We start from the raw sequence: 23,307 nt of genomic DNA on the forward strand, positions 1-23,307 counted from the left end.
TTTTAAGATTTTTCTTTCTGTCGTTCATCTGAAGCAGTTTGATTGTGGTGTACCTCTGTGTTATTTTGTCTTTATTTTGGTTCCAGCTCTTGGATCTTGCTGAATTTGTAGGTTAATGTCTGTTAGCTTGGCCATTCTTTCTTCAGTTACATGTAAATTAGATCTGATTAACATGTCTTAAATGCCTTTTATACTATCTTCAGTTCTTTCCATTCTGTTTTGTTTGTTTTTCTGTGCTTCAATTTGGGTATTTTTTTATTGACTTGTTTTGGTGTTAACCAATCCTATCTTCTATAGTATGTAGTATGCTGTGAAATCCATCTGTTGGTCCATGTTTTAGTACTATCTGGGAGGTTGTTAGAAATGCAGTATCTCAGGCCTCATCCCAGAATCAGTGAATAAGAAACTTTCTTATTCAACAAAACTATGCTTTTCAAACTTTTTAACAAAAACTCTGGAAGCCAAAAGACAGTCTCCATCCAGATTGTTATAATTATGAATGTTAAATTTTGAAAAATACTGATCTAGCTCATTCTAGCTCAGTTAGGGGAACAAAAAAAAAGCTATTTATATAGTTTATGACACCCAGTTAGGATATATTCTTGGGATCTTTACAGTTGAACCAACGTTATATGCCATATACTTTGCTAAGCATGTTATTTATATTATTGCATTTTATCTTTTCAAGGATAAAGTACTATGAACTCAGTTTTCTGTCCTTATTCTTTAGATGATGAAGTATAAACTTAGATTAAGTATCACAAGTTTACATAGCTAGTACATTTTATGAACTCTGCCTGCAATTACACAGAATAGCTAAATACTTATGTGCTTTCAGTTTATGCATTGCCTCTTCAGAAGCCTTTACTGAAGTCTTTTTCCTTCATTTGACTCTCTTGATAAATTATTTTACCTCTGTTAAAACCAGAGCTGAATAGAAGTTAAAATGATGAAAATGGATTTTACTTAATAAACTATTGTAATAGGGAAGATATTCCAGTATAAAAGTGAGTTTGACTCTGAATACAGCCTGAACAGAGAGGGTTTTATAGCCAAGGAGAAAGATTGGCAGGAGCATTAGTGAATGGAATTACTAAGAGTAGACATCAAGGGATCCCTGGGTGGCTCAGTGGTTCAGCACCTCCCTTTGGCCCAGGGCGTGATCCTGGAGTTCGGCGTGGAGCCTGCTTCTCCCTCTGCCTGTCTCTCTCTCTCTCTCTCTCTCTGTCTGTCATGAATAAATAATAAATAAAATCTTAAAAAAAAAAGTAGACATCAAAATCTGGGGGGATTCTGGGTGAACTACTCTAAAATTATTTTTGCTGTTGGCAGGCCAAAGTGATCAGATATTGTCTGGTCGATAACAAGGGTGAGGAGTTTGATTAGATGTCAAAGATGGGGAACTCATGCTAAATGGACTTAGCAGGATTCTTGCTAAAACTTGCGTCTACAAGGAAGAACATGTATGAGCCTTTTTGGGAAGGATTCAGAAGAGCCTTGCTAAAATTTGATCAAGCAAAGAATCTTTTTCGTCTCTTTTTCATGGTCTTTACTTTTTTTCCTATGGTTTACTATCATTGCACATACCCTTTTGAATTGTAATTCCCCAGTGGCATCTCTGAGTCATCTGCTACAATTGTGAGATCCTTAAAGTTGGGCACTATTTTTATTTTTGTATTTCTTGTACTCTTATTGGGCTTATAATAGTATAGGGACTGTTAATATTAGTGAAATGATGACTGTTCTTGCTCTAGAATGATACATAACTGAATCACAGTTATGATAGTGACTTGGAAAAGAAGAAGCACATTAAGCTTCTTCTGAAAAGAAGAAGCACATTAAGCTTCTTCTGAAAAGAAGAAGCTTTTAACAAATGTAAGTAAAAATAATTTGGATTTAGTGTGTAGGGAAAGAAAGATTTAAAAATGACTGACGTTTCTGTTGGTCCTATTTTTTCAATGTAATGTATATCTCAAATACAATGTCATTGCTTTTTCATCCTTTCTAAGACAACCCAATTAACATGAACTAAGAAAAATAAGTATTAATATCTAATGGCCATTTTGGAATAAGATATCATTGTGACTAAACATGACTATATAAGCACTTTATTTGTTTGCAGGGCTGACTTAACCATTTTTCTTTTGGTGTGTATCCCTCTTTTCTGACTTTTTTGTACCAATTTTTATAGGTACATTCATTTTCCTATTTTGATACCTGTAATTAAGGTATGAAATCCAATTTGAAGAAATCATTATTCATCATTTAAAAACATTGTGATGATTCATCAGTATAAATTCACTTTTCCTGCTTTGTATGATTATGCTGTTGTTTGAAAATCATGACATTGTCTAATTAAAAAAAATCCTTATCCTTGTATGCTAAGAATAATGGTTCCATATACAGTTTCATTTGAATAGTTACATTTAAACTAAATGCTACTTTTTTGCTAAAATTCTTTTTCCAGTATTTTCTCTTCCCCAGGTTATCTCAGATCTATTATGGCCCTTTCCTGGGCATTTTCATCTCCCACTGTCTCTTATATACCTAGCACACTGATTGTGTGAAGCATTTCGTGGATAGAGGAGAGGTGGTAGATGGATAAAAGGAGTACTACATGTACGGCACTGAGACATGAGATTACCATGCTACTTGATTGGATGATGTTATTCAGATTTTTAAGTTTAAAGCATTTTTTAAGTGCATAAATAGCCTAGATCAAAATAATTCTCAGATAAAATAACTATTTCTCAAGTTATTTGAATGGCAGGCATTATTTCCTGTCAAGGTTATTTTAAAATTCAGAGATTGACAAACCATCATTCTCTATAGTTTCAAGGTGATATACATAATGGACTCTGATTTTGGTATTGATAGTATCTTTTTTTTCTTTTTCTTTTTTGACATGAGGACTTACCATTTTTATTTAGTGAATTCTTTCTTGAAGGTTTTCCCTGTTCTACTCTTAATCTTCCTTTTCCCTCTTTGTCCCATCCTAGTAGTTGTGGCAGTAATCTCTTGTCTGTCCTTTATGGTTTTTTCCATGATCATAAAAACATAGATGGAAACATAGTCCCCCTCCCTCCTATACACACAGTCATTAGGATTTTGAGGTTATTATTTTATAAAATGGAATCATATTGTATGCTTCTTGTCTTTTTTTTTTTAAGATTTTATTTATTTATTCATGAGACACAGAGAGAGAGAGAGGCAAAGACACAGGCAGAGGGAGAAGCAGGCTCCATGCAGGGAGCCCTACACAGTACTCGATCCCGGGCCTCCAGGACCACATCCTGGGCGGAAGGCACTGCTCAACTGCTGAGCCACCTGGGCTGCCTGCTTCTTGTCTTTATCATGAAAATATACATTGTGAAAATTCTATTCAAGCCACCTACTTTTGCACTAATTGTTTTTATTGAGTTTCCTCATATTCCACTCCATGGATTGTACTAGCATAATTTTTTCATATTTTCTACATTTTCTTACTAATAATCTGTACATTTTCTTACTACTATACTGTACTTTTAGGAGTACATTGCTGAGTTAAAAGGTTGACATTTCTAGCAATTATGTAATAGTTCGTTTTCACTACCATTTAATCAGCCCTAGATGTTATCCCTCTTATTTTTGTTGGCTGAATAGTATAAAGTGATATCACATAATTTTAATTTGCATTTTCTTCAATACTAGCTATTACCATCCCTTCACATATTTATTATTATTCATTTATTGGTCTGTTGTGAATAACTGTTGTCCATTTTTGCCATTTTCACTTTTATTTATTTATTCATGAGAAACACAGAGACAGAGGCAGAGATAGGTGGAGGGAGAAGCAGGCTCCCTCCTGGGAGCCTGATATTTGGGATTTGATCCTAGGATCCTGGGATCATGACCTCAGCCAAAGGCGGATGCTTAACCCACTGAGCCACCCCAGTGTCCCCAAAAAATTGCATTTAAAAAAATCTGCTTAAAAGAGTTCCAGCAATCATATTTTAAAATACAGGGAAAAAAGATTTAATTAAAAATTCAGTAGGAAGACACGTTGAACCAAAAGATGTCAATTGCTATTGCATTTGTGCTGATTAAGAGTTGTTATTTCAACATCATTATAAATTATGGATGTTAAATAAATGTACTTGTTACTATCTGTAATCATTTTTTTTCTACTTCTTTCCTAGGAATCACACCTGTGTATCATAGTATGTTTGCTTTAATGAGTGAAACAGAAAGGATCTGGTATCCACCCAACCACGTCTTCCATATTGATGAATCAACCAAGCACAATGTACTCTACAGAATAAGGTACTTTCTCCAATAAAGTGGTGAAAAAGCAAAGTGAGAGAAATTATCTCAAACATATTTTTAAGTTGCAAGGTACTTAATAATAGAAACCAAACTTCATTTAAGACATTTTGTCCACCAGAGGAAGTGTTTTTACATGTTTTTTCACTAGGATACTCTTAGCTTTTCTGGTGGGATGCTACTTAACCACTTATGATTATAATTAAATTTAAAAATGATGAGAATGGCCTCTACTGACTGACAAAATCCTAAATGTTTGGAATATTTTTAGTTTCCCAGGAAATTCAGTGTTTTGTGCATTTTGTGCAATGTAATCTAACATCTCTCTCTCTTTTTTTAGTTTCATATGTAGTTTTCAGTAATTCATCAGTTGCATATAATACCCAGTGCTCATCACATCTCTTTTTAATAATTTTTTTAGAGTTAAAGTAAAAGAAATGATTTTGTCAGTATTTATTCACAGCCTCAAATTATTAGTTAATTTCACAATTTATGCAAATATGTAATACCAATTTAGAGAAATCCAGTGGAACTCTTCCATTAAAAAAGATTAAATAAAGAAATGTTTGATCTGTGGCTCTTATGAAATAGATTCATTACATGCAGTCAGTGTTGCATAGTGAAAAATAAACACATGGACTCATTCATGATCTTAAAAAGGAAAGAAAAGGAAGCCTTAAAAAACTAAGACTCAGGAGAAACATCCTTATATCATAAAGGGTAGTTACCAAAAGCAGGTAGTAAATAATATTCTCAAATGGTAAGATGTTAGCAGCAATCTCTGTAAAATAAAAAGAGATAGAAAACAAAGATAGCAACCACCACTGCTTCCATTTAGGATTTTAGTGGAGTAAATCCTGTCTTACTGTATTTCTGAATACAGTAAGACAAGAAAAATAAATATTTAATAGTTGAATACAAAGAAACAAAGTCATTATTTGAGATGGTATGATTATTAACTTAGAAAATGTAAATAAATTTATTGGCATCAATAATAAGCATTCAGCAGAGTGTTTACAACAATAGTCCTTTGCTGTAAAAGGCCAGTAGTAAATATTTTAGGCTATATTATCTCTGTTTTAACTATTCATCTCTGTTATTATATTGTGAAAGCCACCATAAATAATAAGCAAATGAATGGGCATGACTGTATTCCAGTAAAACTTTATTTATAAAAACTTAGAGTGGACCAGAATGGGGCTCTGAGGCAGTTTGCTGACCTCTTCTCACGAATTAAAAATTGTTTGTCTTCTCAAATTCATGAATTTCTCCTATTCTCAAATCAAGGACACATAGATTCATAGCTACATATAATCAAAAGTTCCAAGGAAAGTCTAATCAGAAACCATTCAAAAGAAGATTTTATATAATTAAAAAAAATACCACGTGCCTGTTGTTTAGAGGGTATTCTTCATTTTATTACATTTGTAGGGGTTATATCAAAACCACATAAGAGAGCAGTAATTACAAAACTGTGGAAGGGCTTATGATCTATGAAGATATTGTTTGTATGACACTAATAGAACAAAGGAAATGAAAGTTTTGTGTATTACTGAAATTAAGTTGATTATTACTGATATTTTTTAAGTTGAAATGTCAATTGTAGTCCTCTGGGAAACTCCTAAGAAAATAACTCAAAAACACAAGTGAAAGAAACAATATGAAACTTAATACACTAGAAAGTATCTATTTAATAAAAAAGATCTTAGTAGTGGAGAAGTGGATGAATGAAAAAAGACAGAAGCCATACAGAAAACAAATAGCAAAATGATGGACATAAGTATTACCTTAACAGTAATTGTCTTAATGGTAAATGGACTAAATACTGATATAGTGTCAGAGATTAGAGGAATAGATTAATCTAATAGATTAGAGGAATAGAGACAACATAAGCTACATGTTGTCTCTAAGAGGCACACTTTAAGTTAAAAGACACAAGGTAAGCTGAAAGTCAAGGATTGAAAAAGAACACCCTCAGTAACCACAGGGGAGCTGAAGCAACTATATTAATATCAGACAAGATTGACGGGAAAGATATAATTATTACTAGAAACAAAGAAGGGACATTTTATAATGATAAAAGAGTTAATGAGTCTGGAAAACATAATAATTGTTATAAATTAAATTTGATGACAGAGCTCCAAAATTCGTTAAGCCAACAACTGACAGAATTGAAAGGGAAAAGAGACAATTCCACAATAATAGTTGGAGACTTCAATACATGACTTTCATTAATGGATAGGACAACTAGACTAAATTCAGCAAGATAAAGACTTAAAGAACACTATAAACCGGCTACACATGCTTATACAGAGCACTCCACTCAGCAACAACACAATCACATTCTTCTCCAAGTGCACATGGCACATTCTCCAGGATAGACCACACGTTAGTCTACCAAATGAGTCTCAATAAATTTCAAAAGATTGGAATCATACAGAGTATGTTCCAATCATTAGAAATCATTAACAGAAGGAAAATTGGGAAATTCACTAATATGTGATAGTTAACACAATTTTTTAAAAAATATTTTTTGAAATAGATGTACTTGTTTTTTTTTTTTAATTTTTATTTATTTATGATAGTCACAGAAAGAGAGAGAGAGAGAGAGAGAGAGGCAGAGACACAGGCAGAGGGAGAAGCAGGCTCCATGCACTGGGAGCCCGACGTGGGATTCGATCCCAGGTCTCCAGGATCACGCCCTGGGCCAAAGGCAGGCGCCAAACCGCTGCGCCACCCAGGGATCCCAGTTAACACAATTTTAAATAACCACTTGGTCAAAGAAAAAATCACAAGGGAAAATAGAAAATACTTTGATACGACTAAAAATGAACATATCAACTTAAAGTATGCAGTTTAAACAGTAATTAGATGAGAATTCATAGCTATGCACACCTATATTAAAAAGGAAAAAGTTCTCAAATCAAGAGTATTCTACCTTAACAAAGTAGAAGAAAAGTAAGTAAAACTCAGAGCCAGGCAAAGGAAGGAAATAATAAAGATCAGAGTAGAAATACATGAAAAAGAGAAAGGAAAAGAACAGAAAATCAAGGAATGAAAAGTTGGTTCTTTGAAAAGATAAACACTATTGATAAGTCTTTAGCTAAATTGATCAAGATAAAAAGAAGCTTAAAGTACTAAAATCAGGAAGAGAGAACATCAATCACTGGGACATTACAGAAATAAAGATTATAGGGAACAACTGAGTGATAACAGAATTACCTAACCAACATGAAGTGAACAAATGCCTAAAAAGACCAAGGTATGGGAACTGCTAAAAGAAGAAACAAAGTCTGTAGGACCTCCCGCAAGTATAGACATTGAATTAATAAAAAAAAAAAAATTCCCCACAAAGAAAAGCCTAGGCCCAAGTGGCTTCAGTGGTAAATTCTATCAAACTTTTAAAGAAAAATTGGTAACAATTATTCAGAAAAAATGAACACTTCCTAACTCATTCTGTGAGTTCAGTGTTACCCTAATACCAAATCCAGGCAGACATCCAGAAGAAATGAAAAGTACAGGTCAGGTCAGTATCCCTTATGGAAACAGGTATAAAAGTCTTCAAAATACTAGCAAACCAAATCCAGCAACATATAAAAAAGATTAAATACCATGACCAGGTAGGATTTGTTCTAAGAAATACAAAGTTGCTTTAACATCCCCAAATCAATCACTATAATGCACCATATCAGTTAAATAAAGGGCCAAAATGATCATCTCAATAGACATAGAAAAAAATTCGACACAATCCAACACCCTATTATGATAAAAATACTCAAAACAATCAAAATGGAAAGGAACTTCCTCAGTTTCGTAAGGTACTTCTACCAAAAAAAAAAAAAAAAAACCCAAAGCTAACATTATCCATGATGGTGAAAAACTCTTTTCTCCCAGGGATCAGGAACATTTGTTCTCTTTCTCTCTCTCTCAAATAAATCTTTAAAAAAATTCTAAGGAATAAATAAACTATTAGAATTAAATAAATGAGCTCAGTCATTTGCAGGACAGAAGATCAATACACTAGCAGTATACAATGCAAATGTGAAATTAAGAAAACAATTCCATTAACAATAGCATTTAAAGAAGTACTTAGAAATGAGCCTCAAAAAAGAAGTGCAGAACCTTTGCTTTTGGGAAATGTAAGATATCGAAAGAATTTAAAGAACCACTTACCTAATGGAAAGATAACTCATGTTTATGGATCAGAAGACTTAATATTGTTAAATGGAAATGCTTCTCACGTTGATCTGTGTTCAGTACAGTCTCCATTGATATCCTAATGGTCTTTACTGCAGAAATTTACAAGTTAGTGGTAAAATTTGTTTAAAAATCAGAGGGACTTGAAATAGTCAAAACAGTCTTGGAAAAAGAAGAAGTTTGGGGGGATCCCTGGGTGGCTCAGCGGTTTGGCGTCTGCCTTTGACCCAGGGCGCGATCCTGGAGTCCCGGGATCGAGTACTGCATCGGGTTCCCGGGATGGAGCCTTCTTCTCCCTCCTCCTGTGTCTCTGCCTCTCTCTCTCTCTCTTTCTCTCTCTCTCTCTGTTTATCACAAATAAATAAGTAAATAAATCTTTATTATTTTTTTTTAGATTTTATTTATTCATGACAGACACAGAGAGAGAGAGAGAGAGAGAGAGAGAGAGAGAGAGGGAGGCAGAGACACAGGCAGAGGGAGAAGCAGGCTCCACGCAGAGAGCCCGACGTGGGACTCGATCCCAGGTCTCCAGGATCAGGCCCTGGGCTGAAGGCGGCGCTAAACCGCTGTGCCACCGGGGCTTCCCGTAAATAAATCTTAAAAAAAAAAAAAAAAGTTTGGAAGATTTATACTTCCTAATATCAAAACTTACTCCACAGTTATAGTAATCAAGGCAGTGTGGTACTGGCTTACAGATAGGTACATAGGTTACTAGAATAGAACTAAGTACAAAAATAATCCCTGATATTATGGTGATTGATATTTGACAGGAGTGCTAAGACAGTTCATGGGGAGGAGTGTTTTTTTCAACAAATGCTGCTGGGACAACTGAATATCCACAGTATGGTCATGAAGTTAGATCACTAACTCACACTATATATAAAACATTTACTTAAAATGAATCATAGATCTAAATATAAGAGCTGGAACTGTAAAACTTTTTTTTCCCAAACTTTTTATTTTATTTTATTTTTTAATAATAAATTATTTTTTATTGGTGTTCAATTTACCAACATACAGAATAATACCCAGTGCTCATCCCATCAGGTGCCCCCCTCAGTGCCCATCACCCATTCACCCCTACCCCCCGCCCTCCTCCCCTTCCATCACCCCTAGTTCGTTTCCCAGAGTTAGGAGTCTTCCATGTTCTGTCTCCGTTTCTGATATTTCCCACACATTTCTTCTCCCTTCCCTTATATTCTCTTTCACTATTATTTATATTCCCCAAATGAATGAGAACATACAATGTTTGTCCTTCTCCGATTGACTTACTTCACTCAGCATAATACCCTCCAGTTCCATCCACGTTGAAGCAAATGGTGGGTATTTGTCGTTTCTTTTTTTTTTTTTATTTAATTTTTTTTATTTTTTTGCATTTGTCGTTTCTAATGGCTGAGTAATATTCCATTGTATACATAAACCACATCTTCTTTATCCATTCATCTTTCGATGGACACTGAGGCTCCTTCCACAGTTTGGCTATTGTGGACATTGCTGCTATAAACATCGAGGTGCAGGTGTCCCGGCGTTTCATTGCATCTGAATCTTTGGGGTAAATCCCCAACAGTGCAATTGGTGGGTCGTAGGGCAGGTCTATTTTTAACTCTTTGAGGAACCTCCACACAGTTTTCCAGAGTGGCTGCACCAGTTCACATTCCCACCAACAGTGTAAGAGGGTTCCCTTTTCTCCGCATCCTCTCCAACATTTGTGGTTTCCTGCCTTGTTAATTTTCCCCATTCTCACTGGTGTGAGGTGGTATCTCATTGTGGTTTTGATTTGTATTTCCCTAATGGCAAGTGATGTGGAGCATTTTCTCATGTGCATGTTGGCCATGTCTATGTCTTCCTCTGTGAGATTTCTCTTCATGTCTTTTGCCCATTTCATGATTGGGTTGTTTGTTTCTTTGGTGTTGAGTTTAATAAGTTCTTTATAGATCTTGGAAACTAGCCCTTTATCTGATATGTCACTTGCAAATATCTTCTCCCATTCTGTAGGTTGTCTTTTAGTTTTGTTGACTGTATCCTTGAACTGTAAAACTCTTAGAAGACAATACAGGAGTACATCTTTGTACACTTAGGAGTAGCCAGTGGCTTCTTCAGTATGGTACCAAAAGCTCAGGTGACACAAGAAAAATAGATTAATTTGGATTCATCAAAATATATGTTTGTGCATCAAAGAATGGTGTTGAGAATGTGAAAAGACAGCCCACAGAATAGAAGAAAATGTTTGTAATCCTATTTTTTTAAGGATTTTATTTATTTATTCATGAGAGACAGAGAAGCAGAGATATAGGGAGAGAGAGAAGCAGGCTCCTTGCAGGGAGCCTGATGTGGGACTCGATCCTGGGACTCCAGGATCACGTCCTGGGCTGAAGGCAGGCACTCAACCACCAAGCCACCCAGGCATCTCATGTAATCCTATTTGATAAAGGTTTTATTTTTTATTTTATTTTATTTTTTTAAAATATTTTATTTATTCATGAGAGACAGAGAGAGAGGCAGAGACACAGGCAGCGGGAGAAGCAGGCTCCATGAAGGGAGCCTGATGTGGGACTCGATCCCGGGTCTCCAGTATCACAGCCTGGGTGGAAGGCAGGTGCTCAACTGCTGAGCCACCCGGGCATCCCCAATAAAGGTTTTATATCTGGAATACATGAAGAGCTATTGTTTAATAGTATAATGAAAGATTACCCAATGAAAGTATGGGCAAAGGATTCAAATAGCATTTTTCTAAATAAGACATACAAATAGCCAGTAAGCACATGGAAAGATGCTCAACATTTCCCTTCTATAGAGGAATGTAAATTAGAAACAACAGGACACCAATTCCCCCATTAGATGCCAAAGGTATAAAAGATGGACAATGCCAAGTTTTTATGAATTTGGCAAATTACCACTTACTAAGTAGAGCACAAGGTGCTAGATAGTGAGCCATGCTTCGGTGACAGAGCACAAGAGAAACCAAAGTAGAAAAGTTATTACTCATGGGTCCTAGAGGAAGTACCCTGTAAGCCTCCACAAGCCATATGGGGAGATCAAGGCAGAGTAGAGAGAGACACAAGACCCAAGGCACATGCCTTTATTAGGGTTTGTGGGTAGAGTGTTTGGAGTTCCAGATTCAGTTCAAGCCAACAGAGCTGGTCTTTGATAAGCCACCTGGGAGTCTTATTGAGGGGCTTTAGTAAGAGTTTTATTGAGGGGCTGCTTCTTCAGCTCTGACACAGAGGAGACTTGATCACAATGGTATTGGGGAAGTTGTATCAGAAACTTACATTTGTGGGGCTCCTGGGTGGCTCAGTGGTAGAGCATCTGCATTTGGTTCAGGTCATGATCCAGGGTCCTGGGATCGAATCCCACATCGGGCTCCCTGCTGTGAGCCTGCTTCTGCCTCTGTCTGTGTCTCTGCCTCTCTGTCTCTTGTGTCTCTCATGAATAAATAAAATCTTAAAAAAATAATAAAAAAAAACTTACTTTGCTTGTGACTCAATGGGCTGTTGTTGTTATGTAGGGTATGCACTTGCCTGAGGGGGCTAGTGTCAGTTTAAGGTCACTGCAGGCCACTTGGCTACACAAAATAGATGCCAAGGCGACAATACCAAAGACTAACTTAGCTGAACTCTCCACATGTGTTGGCAAGGATATGAACTATTGAGCTGCTCATATGTTGCTGTTAGAGATGTAAACTAGTACAACCACATTTATTTATTTATTTATTTATTTATTTATTTATTTATTTATTTATTTAGCCACTTTTTAAAACACTTTGGGTGTTCCTCAAAAAGGTAAACATAGTATTAATATATGATCCAGCAATTTCACTCCTAAGTGTATATGCAAGGGAAATGAAAACATACACATACACACCCCCTTTTACACAATGTTCTTAGCAGCATTATCTACAATAGCAAAAAGATGGAAACAACCGAAATGCCCATAAAGTGATGAAGAAGCAAAATGTGGTTTATTCCATACAAGGGAATATTAACTGGCCAATAAAAAGGAATGAGTTGCTAATACTTGTTATAAATGTGGATAGTCCTTAAAAATAAGGACTAAGCAGTGAAAGAAGGTAGAAAAGGCCACATGTTACATGATTCCATTTTTTTGTTTTAAAGATTTTATTTATTTATGACACAGAGAGAAGGAGAGGCAGAGACACAGGTAGAGGGAGAAGCAGGCTCCATGCAGGTAGCCTGACGTGGGACTTGATCCCAGGTCTTCAGGATCATGCCCTGGGCTGAAGAAGGCGCTGAACTGCTGAGCCCCCCGGGCTGCCCTGATTCCCTTTATATAAAATGTTCAGAACAAGCAAATTTATAGAAACAGACTAGTGATCATTTAGGGCTAGGGAGTAGGTGGGGTGATTTCGGTGTGACTACTAATAGGTGTGGAGTTTTATTTAGTGGGAATGAAAATGTTATAAAATTAGATTGTGGGGATGTGTGTACAGGGCTATGAATACAGTAAAAAACTGAATTGTATATAAATGGGTGAACTTGAGGGTATGGGTGAATTATATCTCAATAAATATAAATAAAGCTATATATAATATTTTTTGTTTCTTTGAAGGACAAGTTTTTAACCATTCATTCATTCATTCATTCATTCATTCATTCATTTAGTTGATGTATTAGCTGTAGATAGACAACACAGTGATTTGACAATTATATCCATTAAAAAATGCTCACCATGGTAAGCGTAGTTGCTATCTGTCACCATACAAAGTTATTAAAATATTATTGACTGTATTTCTGACATCGTACTTTTCAATCCTGTGACTTACCTATTTTATAACTGGAAATTTATACCTCTTAATCCCCTTCACCTGTTTTACCTTTTCTCCCTCTCCACAATAACTACCAGATTTTTTTTTTTTTAAAGATTTTATTTATTTATTCATGAGAGACACACACAGAGAGAGGGGCAGAGACACAGGCAGAGGGAGAAGCAGGCTCCATGCAGGGAGCCCGACGTGGGACTCGATCCCGGGTCTCCAGGATCATGCCCTGGGCCGAAGGCAGGCGCCAAACTGCTGAGCCACCCAGGCGTCCCAACTACCAGATTTTTATTGTTTTTATTAGTCTCTTCCTTTTAATTTTTTTGTTGATTTTTTTTTTTGCTTTTTATGTTCTGCATATAAGTGAAATATGATTATTAGTCTTTCTTTGACTTATTTTAGTGTGTAATACCCTTTAGGTCTACCCTTGTTGTTGTGAATGGCAACATTTTATTTTTTATAGCTGAGTAATACTCCATTGTATTTATACACCACACCTTCTTTATCTGTTCATCTGTTGATGGATACCTAGGCCGCTTCCTTTTCTCCACTTTTGTAAATTATGCTTCAGTAAGCCTGGGAGTGTCTGTATCATTTCAAATTGGTGTTTTCATTTTCTTCAGATAAATACCCAGTAGTAGAATTTTGGGTTGTATAGTAATTCTATTTTTAGTGTTTTGAGAACCTCCATACTGTTTTTCAAAGTGGCTGTGTCAATTTACAATCCTCCCAATAGCACATGGAGGGGTCTCTTTTTTCCACATCTTTGCCGGCTCTTGTTATTTCTTGACTTTTTGATACAAGCCATTGTTTGGTATGAAGTGATATTTCTTTCTTTTTTTTTTTTTTAATTTTTATTTATTTATGATAGTCACAGAGAGAGAGAGGAGAGGCAGAGACATAGGCAGAGGGAGAAGCAGGCTCCATGCACCGGGAGCCCGATGTGAGATTTGATCCCGGGTCTCCAGGATCGCGCCCTGGGCCAAAGGCAGGCGCCAAACCACTGGGCCACCCAGGGATCCCCTGAAGTGATATTTCATTGTGGTAACCTCCATTTCTTAAAAGAAGCAACAATTACTTGTTTTCACACCAAATTAGTATTTTCAAATTCCCCTACTGATATTACTGAATTAATATTTTAAAAACTTTTGTTAATATTTTATTTTTCTATTTTTGTTTCCTAGTATTATTTCTGCATTCTGCCCATAGAAGCAGGCAGCATATTGATTTTACACTTAGGTTTCTTGAATTCTGTCTATATTTTTATCATGGTCTTATCCAGATTTTCTTCTGTCCCCAACTCATATTTAACACTGTTATTAGCTGTGTTTTCTGATTATGGGATGACACCTTTCAGTATGCTGGAAGTGGTTGTATGTACACAGTATGTTTATATTTGAACTATTTGGAGGCTGACTGAATGTTTTGTCTCATAGATTTTACTTCCCTTACTGGTATTGTAACGGCAGCAACAGAACCTATCGGCACGGAATATCTCGAGGTGCTGAAGCTCCTCTTCTTGATGACTTTGTCATGGCTTATCTTTTTGCTCAGGTATAATTATCTTGTATATATGTTAAATGATAAGAATCTTGCTGTGTAGTGTAGCTCATCAGAAAAAAATCTTCATAAATGGGAAAATTGATGGTCTCTCTTATGTAGTAGGCCAGGAAAGGTAATAAATTTGAGTCTTTTGATCACTAATTTTTAATCCCATAATTGATAACTAACATAATTTATTTTATAAAGGTTCCCTTAATTTGCCCTTTTGAATTTTTACCTTTTTGGTCGTTTAGAACATTTTAAGGATTTCACAAAGTTTAGATTGAGTTATACAACTTGATTTATGTACATATAAGTACCTGAAATATAAGACAGTAAAATTTCCTCAGAGAATTTTTTTTTCATTCCTGAACAATTTCAGACATAAATAGTGGGTGGTAAAATGTAAAGTAAGTAGGAAACTAAATAAAAAGTGAGTTATAGTAGTTTGTTTAGCTCCTCATAGGAGGATGGCTAGATTTTGTTCCTTGGTCTGAGAGCTGTGTTCCAGTTGTTTGTTAATTAATTCTGTTATATTAAATTTTTAGTGTATTTGAAGACTTTGTAATATTTTCCTGTTACCTTAATTGAAACAGTCATTGCAATATTCTGTCATTAAATAACTTTTGTTTTTATATACCACAAGACTGAGGAGTAGAAATGAAAGAAAGAAAAAAGATATTAGTGCTTTTGGGGTAAAGGTATGCTCTCCTTATTCGCAGGCTGTCAGATTAATGAATTTGAATCAGATTTCCTAACATCATAGGAAATTACCCTACAGATCCTCATGGCTCGTGTTTCTAAGATGTCTAGGAAAGCTGGTTCAGTTTGTGAGCAACACATTGAAAAATATTCCGCTTTTGGGGTATGAGAACAAGTAACTTTTTTTTTAATTCTGGTAAAACACACTTAATAAAAGTTACCATTTTAACCATTTTTAAGTGAACAGATTATAGCATTAAAGTATATTCACATTGTTGTACAGCCGTCACCATAATTCATCTTTAGAACATTTTTCATCTTTCTAGACTGAAACTTCATACCTATTAAACAGTAACTCCTTATCCCCTTCTGGCCCTTGGCAGCCATCTTTCTACTTTCTGTCTGTGAGTTTGCTGTTTTGGGTCTCTCACATAAATGGTACTATACAGCATTTGCTTTTATGTGATGGATATATTTCTCTTAGCATGTCTTCAAGGTCATCCGTGTTGTAGCATGTGTCAGAATTTCCTTGTTTTAAGGGTAAATAATATTCCATTGTATATACCACATTTTGTTTATTCATTTATCTATTAATAGATACTTTGGTTGCTTCCACTTTTTGGCTCTAAAGAATAACACCACTATGAACATGCATATAAAAACATTTCTTTAAGATCCTGCTTTCAATTGCTTTGGCTAAATATCCAGAAATGGAATTATTGGATTATTTGGTAATTCTATTTTTAATTTTTTTTTGAAGAGCTGCTACACTGTATTCGGTGGCAGCTGTACCATTTTACATTCCCGCAGCAGTGCATAAGCATTCCAGTTTCTCCACATCCTCACTAATGCTTACTTTCTGTTTTTCTGATAATAGCCATTCTGATTGGTATGGAGTGATACTTTGTTATGGTTTTGATTTGTATTTCCCTAATAATTACTGATGTTGAGCATTTTTTAAAAATTTTTTGGCCATTTGCATATCTTTGGGGAAATTTCTGTTTATGTCCTTTGCCTATTTTTAATTCAGGTTATTGTCAAGTTGTAAGTGTTCTTTATATATTCTGGATATTAACCCCCCTGTCAGCCATATAATTTGCATATATTTTCTCCCATTCTATCAGTTGCTTTTGACATTTGTTGATATGTCCTGTGGTGCCCAAAGCTTTTTAATTTTTATGTAATCTGGTTTGTTTTTTTCTTCTGTTTACCTGTGGTTTTGGTGTCATATCCAAGAAATCATTACCAAATCCAGTATCATGAAGATTTCCTCCTATATTTTCTTTAAGTGTTTTACTGTTTAACTCATATGATCTTTGATCCACTTTGAGTTAATATTTGTTGGTGGTGGGAGATGAGGCCCAATCTCACTCTTTTGCATGTGGATACCCCTTTTTTCCAGCATCATTTGCTGAAAAAAAAAACTCCTCCATTGACTGGTCCTGGTGCTCTTTTAAAAAATAACTTGACCACTACTCAACTTTAATGTAGTTTCTTTGTTCTAGTAGCCATTAAGAAAAGAGAGAGAGAAACTTTCTGTTGGCTTTATGGTTATATCACCTGTGCTGCAGAACTGGTTTTATTTTGGTGTCTCATGCTAGTTTAAATCCCATTAATAAGATAGTTTTCCTAAACTGTTCAGCTGCTTTACCCTACTTGTAGTATTGTGATATCTAATACTTTGGATTTAGAAAAAATATGATAGTTTCTAATTTTGTTTTCCTAGGAAGGATTTTCTCATCTAGGATAGTAAAAATAGTTTCACAATAGAATTCTAAATTATATGGTAGTAGATTGTAAATACCATATGTAATTTTCTATTTCTTAATGTTTCTATTTCTCTAATCCTGTGCCCAGAAAATACATAAGGAAGTAATTTCCTTAGCCAGATTATATTGATATCAGATTATTATATGCATTTTATAGAATAAATAAAACATATTTGACTAATGACATTAGAGCATAAGTATTTTTAAATAACTAAAAAATAGTTCAGCCACTAAACTATGAAGTATGTAAGACACTACTATAGAAAGATAAGTTTGGAAAAGGTAAGCTAATAAAAGCCAAAGGTTAGATGTCCTTTGTAAATTCATTTTCTTCTCAGGATTGCCTTGATACCATTAAATATGGTGACTCAGCAAATAATTTGCTGCTATGTGAACCATCTTTAATGAATTCATATATATTCAGCAAGAAAAAAAGTACATTTGCTCCTGTTGTTTCTTTGGTTCATTTCTGATTTTGCAACTCTGTTTTTTATTTTTTTTGGTTGGATGTAGGTGAAATTTTTTGATTCAAATGTTGTCAGCTACCCAAATGAAAAAGTACTTTCTTACAGTTACAATTAAGGGAAATTTTTATTGGTATACGTTGCATTTATAAAGGAAGGATAGTTTAAAATATAGTATGCTTTGGCATTGGGACTATTTCTTTTGTAATTTTTCTCTAAGGGGCATTTGTTGATTATGCTCTTAGTGTTGCTTTTAATGGTTTTCCTATCTTTATTGTCTTTTGGGTATAAGTTCCACAGAATATCTTCATGAACATAATTTATTATACTATGGTCCTATACAGTATATGGAACAAAAGTAAGGTATTAAAAAGAATTACCTAACCATCAGTTATCTTAATCAGAATAATTTACTTGCCCGATTTCTAAAAGTGTGGTGAGAGAAGTTTTAGCAAAATGAAATCTAACTCCTTCCCTAAATAAAGTTTGTATTACCAACGTTAGGCTTTTGTTTTGGTTAATACTGGTTATTTCATGGTTTGTGCCTTTGAAACAATATAGGATTTTTTTGCACTAAAATGTTTTCTAATTTATTAATAGGAAATTAATAAATATACTGTTAAATGGGTATTTCTTTTAATAAATTTTTTTGAAATTTTTTAATTTTTAAAATTAAATTTCATTTATTTGAGAGAGTCTTTTTAGTTTCTAAAACTTTATTGTTTTGAGAGAGAGAGAGAGAGCACAAGCGAGGTTAGAGGGGCAGAGGGAGAGGGAGAAGCAGACTCCCTTCTGAGCAGACATGGATGGGGCTTGGATCTAGAAGGATCCCAGATTCTGAGATCATGACCTCAGCTGAAGGCATAGGCTTAACAGGCTGAGCCACCCAGGGACCCCTAGTTTTTTAATAAAATTATTTTTAAAGAATTTGTGTAAAACTTTAATTTTATGAGATAAGTTATCACATTAAAAGAAAGGAGATACATATATGAAATAAAAAGAATGGCCCTATATTTCTCTTATCCAGTTTAAAACCTTAGTTAAATACTGGTACTTCAGCTAATATTTTAGTTACCTTTTTAAAAAAAATTTTTTTTAATTTATTTATTAAGAGACAGAGAGAGAGAGAGAGAGAGGCAGAGGGAGAAGCAGGCTCCATGCAGGGAGCCCGACATAGGACTCGATCCCGGGTCTCCAGGATCATGCCCTGGGCTGAAGGTGGCGCTAAACCACTAAGCCACTGGGGCTGCCCTAGTTCTTTCCTTTCTTACCAAGAAAATCACGTTTTGCCTTTCCTTTCTCCCATTACATGTTCATTCTCATTTCCATATTCCTAAATCATCTAGACTAAAATCTTAGAATTTCTGTTTTTTCTTTTTCATTTTTCTATATAGTGATAAAGTTACAAGTTTTTTTTTTTTTCAGACCCTTTTAGTGTCTTCTATTCCCTACAACTGATCCTTATTATCTCCTATCTGAACCATTACAGCAGCCTCCTAATGAGTCTCACTAAATACACTTTATTTTCTTAAAGCACTTTTATCATTACTACTTCTGACCAGTGGAGTGGAAGAAGCATGATGCTTTAAGAAAAGGTGCTGTGAGAAAATGTCTATTGCTTTTTAGGATCAAGTCATTCAAGGGTATCTACATTTTGACCCCAACTTTTCCAAGTTTTAATCCACATTGTTTCCTTACATAAACTGTATGCCCTACCAAACTATGGACATATGCTTTGTTTTGGTATCAAAGCATATGGACTATGCTTTGTTTTGGTATCATTCCTCCCTATTTTATCACCCTTTTTTGTGTCCAAAAATCTCTTCATCTCTTAAGACTACGTGAAGTTTTGAATTTTCCATGAAACCTTCCCTAATTATCTCAACTAGATATAGTTTCAACTTCTTTTAAATTCCTGAAGCATCTGTTGTGTGGCATTTAGCATAGTGTATCTGGCATTATAATATTTTGTTTACGTTTTTAGCTTTCTTGCTAGATTTTAGTCTCCTTGAGGATTGAAGTCCATCTTATATTTTTTTGTATCTCACACAGTCCTACCTAGTATAATGCTTTGAACATATTTCGAACTAGTTACATATTTAATTAGTTAATATCTGTTTTATTTTAGGTAATTCTTATGTGGAAGATATAGTTTGAAGATTCAAGCAGTGAAATAGATTGACATGATATGCACTGTATAATGGGGAACTCATTTTAAATCAGTTTCCGTTGACAAAAAAAACTTTTGCTAAAATCTTATGGCAAAATAATTGAAAATCAAGGAAGGAGCTGACGTTCTTTTAAATGCATATGTTCTAGAAATTGTAGGTTAAAACACGATAGATTAAAATGTGATAGTGATATTTAAGAGATATTTCCTTCTAAATTTTTTTCCTGTAGTGGCGGCATGATTTTTTACATGGATGGATAAAAATACCCGTGACTCATGAAACACAGGAAGAATGTCTTGGAATGGCTGTGCTAGATATGATGAGACTAGCCAAAGAAAAGGATCAAACCCCACTGGATATCTATAGCTCTATCAGGTAGTTTCTTTATGCAAATCCATATGCATAACTGTAAACAGTTGGAGTTTTTCTATAATTAATTGTATTTTCTGTGTCAAATGTTTTTGGTTTTATAATAAAGTTATATAGGCATTTTTCTTCCTTGTGTACAACACATACTTTGTGAGATAAATTATTTTTTTCATTTTTTATTCCAGTTTTATTGAGATACAATTGTCATATAGCACTGTATAAGTTTGAGATGTACAGCATCATGATTTGACTTACATATTTGTGAAATAATTACCAAAATAAATTAATCCGTCTCATATAGATATAAAAAAAGAGAAAAATAAATTGTCCTTACAATGAGAACTCTTTGGATCTACTCTGTTAAAAACTTCACTGTATACCATACAGCAGTATTACCTATAGTGATCATATTGTACATTATATCTTGAGTACTGATTTATTTTAGAATTTAAAAAAAGTATTGGAGTACTACAGAAAATATAGATGTTCAGTACTTATTAATTTGATTCATTTATTCTAAAAAGAGTAGATAAAGTTAGGGTGATAAACACTTGGAGGCATAATTTCTGATAGCAGATTTTCAAGTTGTCTGTATCAGTAATTTTGAAGCAGCATTTTTCAAATATTGGCCCATCTTTTACTTGAATTAGTATCACCTAAAGTGCTTGTTAAAATTGAAGATTTTTGAGCACTACCAAAGAATTTGGATTCGGTAAATGTGACGTGAAGCCCACAAATACAAATCTTCACAAGTTCTCCAGAGAATTTTCTTAAAAATTTCAGCTTTATTGAAGTCATTGATATAAAATTGTAAGATGATTGAAAATGTACATCGTGATGGCTTGATGTAAGTATACATGGTGAGAGAACTCCTCCATCTAGTTTATTAACACATCCAATCACCTCACATATTTATCTATATTTACTTTTTTAATTTTTTGATAAGAATGTTTAAACTCTCAGCAAATTTCATTTCTACCTTACAGTGTTACCAGTTACCATTTTACATTAGATCCTTAGACCTTATTCATGTTATAACTGATCCAGCAGATTCTCTTATAAGTGATCCACATTCCACATTCTCCAGATTACTCTTTTGAATGTTGAATTTTATCATGCCTAACAGGATTTTTTTTTTTAAATACTGCTGCTACAGCCCAGCTTTAATGGCTGTAAGACTTTTACTTTTGTTTTAAAAAGTTGTATAATATTATGATTAAAAGAGTTCTTTGAGGGTTTTTTTAAGTTTGAAGACTAAATACATATTTTACAGATTGTATATTCAGGATTAAAAGTTTGAGGGTGTTAGGAATTTGGTTAAACTTTCTTTACTTCTTGAAATCCTTCTCTCAAATCTATCTGGTTTTAGTCACTCCTTTACTAAATGCCTTAAAAACAGTTACATACCCAGTTTGTAGGGTATCCGTTTCTGTTTCTTCTTTGTTTGGTTTTAAGTATTCTTGTTTTGTTTTCAGATGTCTGTTAAGCCTTAACCATAAAGTTCACCCATTTAAAATGTACAACTCAAGATTTTTTTTTATTACTGAGTTGTGAGGGTTCTTTATATATTCTGGATACAAGTCAAGTGATGTTTTCTGAATTCACATCTAGTGCTTCTTTTTCTTTTTTTTTTTTTTTAAGATTTTATTTATTTATTCATGAGAGACACAGTGAGAGAGACAGAGACATAGGCAGAAAGAGAAGTAAGGCTCCATGCAGGAAGCCTGATGCTGGACTTGATCCCAAGATCCCGGGATCATGACCCAGCCAAAGGCAGATGCTTTACCATTGAGCCCCTAGTGCTTATTTCTGAGAACTAATCAAGAAGCTCTACTCATTGTTAAAGTATTTAAGATTGATGGGAGAATAAATAAATGACTAGTTGTTGGCAGAATGAAATGTTTTGTTTCCAGAAATATCCAGTAGGGTTTGGATCTCTGATTAGTATAATTAAATATATATTCTTTTCAGACTTAAAAAAATGCATGTAAGGTACATCTTTGTGTGTCTGTGCATTATCTGGGTCTGTGAGCACATGCCTCTGTGTATGCTCATATGTGTGTGTGTGCACCTCTTTGTGCATATGTGTGTAATACATACTTTTTTGTATGCCAGCTCCTAACTGGAATTATGGCTTAGGTATTAGAGTACAGAAAGTAAAGGAAAGGCATAAGATTTTTGTGTTTTCATTCTGCATTTGGTCTTTAAAATCCCGTTTGCTAAAGGGAGGGAAGAAGAGAAACTGGAGAACGCAGAGTTTAAGGGAGGCTGCTGCATTTGTAAACATTAGGTCAGGACCAAGGCCACTTACACAGCAACTGAGCTACTTCTCACTGGATTCCCTTTCTGAAAAACTAAGTAAATAATAGAGCTTCTAATGGCCTACCCCAGTTATAATAATAAGATGCAGATATCATTTTACAGTTCAAACAATAGTGTAGTTTCTAAGGCAAGGCTCAATTTCAGAGCATTTTGGAGCCTCAATTTTAGCATTCTTTAAAAACTCAATATAAGAAAAGCATGAGGAAAAACTTTTATGCTTCAAGAGTTAACTTTTCTCTTGAAAAAGTTTTAGTGTTTCTAACAAGTCTGGTTCTGATAGTATGATGCTGTAGTGGATTCACCATATTCAAGACCCACAGGTTCCTGTGGTATTCTCAAAGGAAGTATGTCTGGTCCTTCATGGAAGCATCAGTGTGGAAAATGTTTTTTGTTCTTATTTTAAACTCCTTTTTTTATATCCAAATACATTTTCAAAAGCCTTATTAAGTAGCCATTGATGACTCTGTATTGCATTTTTGTAAGATGCTATGTAAATTGCATTCAGATTTAGTAAGGCTCTTGGTAACCAGTGTTTTTGACAGAAGTAGATAAAGCAAGAATCATTTGTATTTCTGATTCTATTTTTAAGTCTTTTCACTATTTATTCTAAACTTCCTGCGGTTTTCTTGTATGCTGTCTAGACTTTTATTAAATTTTATGTGGGACCCAGGAAATCTAACAAAAATCCCCTA

At 34.4% G+C, this 23,307-nt stretch overlaps 1 protein-coding gene across 4 annotated transcripts in view; it reads left to right on the forward strand.

The window, feature by feature from the left end:
* JAK2 (Janus kinase 2) overlaps nucleotides 1–23,307 on the forward strand; it is a 117,427-nt gene that overhangs the window by 51,703 nt on the left and 42,417 nt on the right. For all 4 annotated transcript variants that reach the window (XR_012037610.1, XM_072840370.1, XM_072840391.1 and 1 more), the window contains 3 exons: nucleotides 4,179–4,302; nucleotides 14,713–14,830; nucleotides 20,154–20,299. Coding sequence is in view for 3 of the 4 variants with exons in the window: in XM_072840370.1 (XP_072696471.1) it covers nucleotides 4,179–4,302; nucleotides 14,713–14,830; nucleotides 20,154–20,299 (388 nt within the window). In the remaining variant the exon portion in view is untranslated. The remainder of the gene's footprint in view (nucleotides 1–4,178; nucleotides 4,303–14,712; nucleotides 14,831–20,153; nucleotides 20,300–23,307) is intronic.

The sequence above is a fragment of the Canis lupus genome, chromosome 1 (assembly GCF_048164855.1).
Source record: "Canis lupus baileyi chromosome 1, mCanLup2.hap1, whole genome shotgun sequence".
NCBI lineage: Eukaryota > Metazoa > Chordata > Mammalia > Carnivora > Canidae > Canis > Canis lupus.